The sequence below is a fragment of the Phoenix dactylifera genome, unplaced genomic scaffold (assembly GCF_009389715.1).
Source record: "Phoenix dactylifera cultivar Barhee BC4 unplaced genomic scaffold, palm_55x_up_171113_PBpolish2nd_filt_p 002687F, whole genome shotgun sequence".
NCBI classification, from domain to species: Eukaryota; Viridiplantae; Streptophyta; class Magnoliopsida; order Arecales; family Arecaceae; genus Phoenix; species Phoenix dactylifera.
This window is the reverse complement of record NW_024069830.1, coordinates 22,533-24,233: the sequence shown is the minus strand read 5'-3', so window position 1 is coordinate 24,233 and position 1,701 is coordinate 22,533. Positions and strand designations below refer to the sequence as shown.

The window sequence follows — 1,701 nt, the reverse complement described above, 5'->3', positions numbered from 1 at the left end:
TGCCCAAAGAAATAAAATTGAGTGATTTGTTTGATTTGTTTCTGACTTCAGATTCTAAGCTTGAGGTGTTTATTTCTAAGATCAAATTCTCACAAGGGGTTATTCACAAAAAAAAAGAAGAAAAGCTAAAAGGATAAATCACACCTAAAATCATCAAGTACAGATAAGCAAGGAGAAGATACGACGGCATTAGAAAGGCATTGCGAAGCCACCTAACTAAAGGATAACCACAAGCAGTGTCCCCTGCAGTGTCTATAAATCCAGCCCTACCCTCTCTATATTCAGTAGCCCAAACACATAGGCTCTCAGTTCTCTTGAAGCATGGGGAAGTATGTTGTGGCTAGCCTCATACTCCTAATTAACCTCACATCACTCCTTCCTTCTCTTGCTTGTCCCTACTGCCCTTATCCAACCCCTCCCCCCTAAGAAGAAACCCCCAAGACCACCATCACCACCAAAGGTCCATCGTTCCCCTCCTCCGCCACCACCATCTCCACCCCCACCATCCCCACCACCACCATCACCACCAAAGCCAAAGCCATGCCCGCCACCACCATCACCACCACCAAAGCCAAAGCCATGCCCGCCACCACCCAAGGCGCCATCATCCAATTGCCCGATCGACACGCTAAAGCTCGACGCATGCGTCGACCTCCTTGGAGGGCTTGTGCACATTGGAATCGGCGAGGATGCGAAAGAGAAGTGCTGCCCGGTCCTCGAAGGGCTCGCCGACTTGGACGCAGCTCTGTGCTTGTGCACCACCATAAAGGCCAAGCTCTTGGGCATAAACATCCTTCTGCCCGTTGCTCTTGAGGTGCTGGTGGACTGCGGCAAGCACTTACCATCTGACTATCAGTGTCCTTCTTAGGTTATATAAGCTTGTATCATGTCTTGTGATATGCTTTCATTTGTGTTTGCTTGCATCCTTACCTTCTGAAGCTCGTCATCGTGAGAGGTTTAAATGCCTCTCTGTCCGTTTATTTGAAAGTTTTAAATAAAAGTCCTCCATGCCTGCTTCTATTTATTTTTAAGAATGAATTATTATTATTATTATTATTATTTGTGATATGCTTTGATTTGTGTTTGCTTGCATCCTTACAGGTCTGAAGCTCGGCATCATGAGAGGTTTAAATGCCTCTCTGTCCGTTTATTTAAAAGTTTTAAATAAAAGTCCTCCAAGCCTGCTTCTATTTATTTTTAAGAATGAATTATTAAGATAATTATGTAGGACCATAATTTTCAGATGTGCTATTAAAAAATCAGATCTAAAATTTTTAGTTGCTAAATTATTAGGATAAGCTTAAGTTTACTCGATAAAATTACTCATAAATAATTTAAAAACTAATAAGTTGTGTTGATTACATTCTTCCGTTCCCCATTCATCATTCAAAGAAAGAAGCTTCTCTCTTGCGCTTGTTTCGACAAATCTTTGACCGTTCGACGATAGGTTTCAATTATTCATTATTCATTGGCTATTAATTGAATTTTTAGATAAAAAATTATATGAATTAACACTCAACCTGGAATCTCATGTAGTTAGAATACTAAAGTCTATGCATTGCTTAACTGGGAGCAACGGTATATAGCCTGGCCTGGTTACAAAATTTGCCCTTCTTTTCTTTGATCCCAGGATTAAATATCTCAAAAAATCTCATAAAAATATGAGGTGCCGAGAGCAAAAGACCAAATTAATTATAAAAA

The 1,701-nt window shown here is 40.6% G+C and overlaps 1 protein-coding gene across 1 annotated transcript; it reads left to right on the top strand.

The window, feature by feature from the left end:
• Positions 1 to 370: 370 nt before the first annotated feature.
• On the top strand, positions 371 to 1,056 carry LOC103697564 (36.4 kDa proline-rich protein-like; the record flags this gene model as incomplete). Its single annotated transcript, XM_008779449.4, has 1 exon — positions 371 to 1,056. A coding segment is annotated over one exon (498 nt), but the record flags the coding sequence as incomplete, so codon positions are not given.
• Between the last annotated feature and the right edge of the window lie 645 nt (positions 1,057 to 1,701).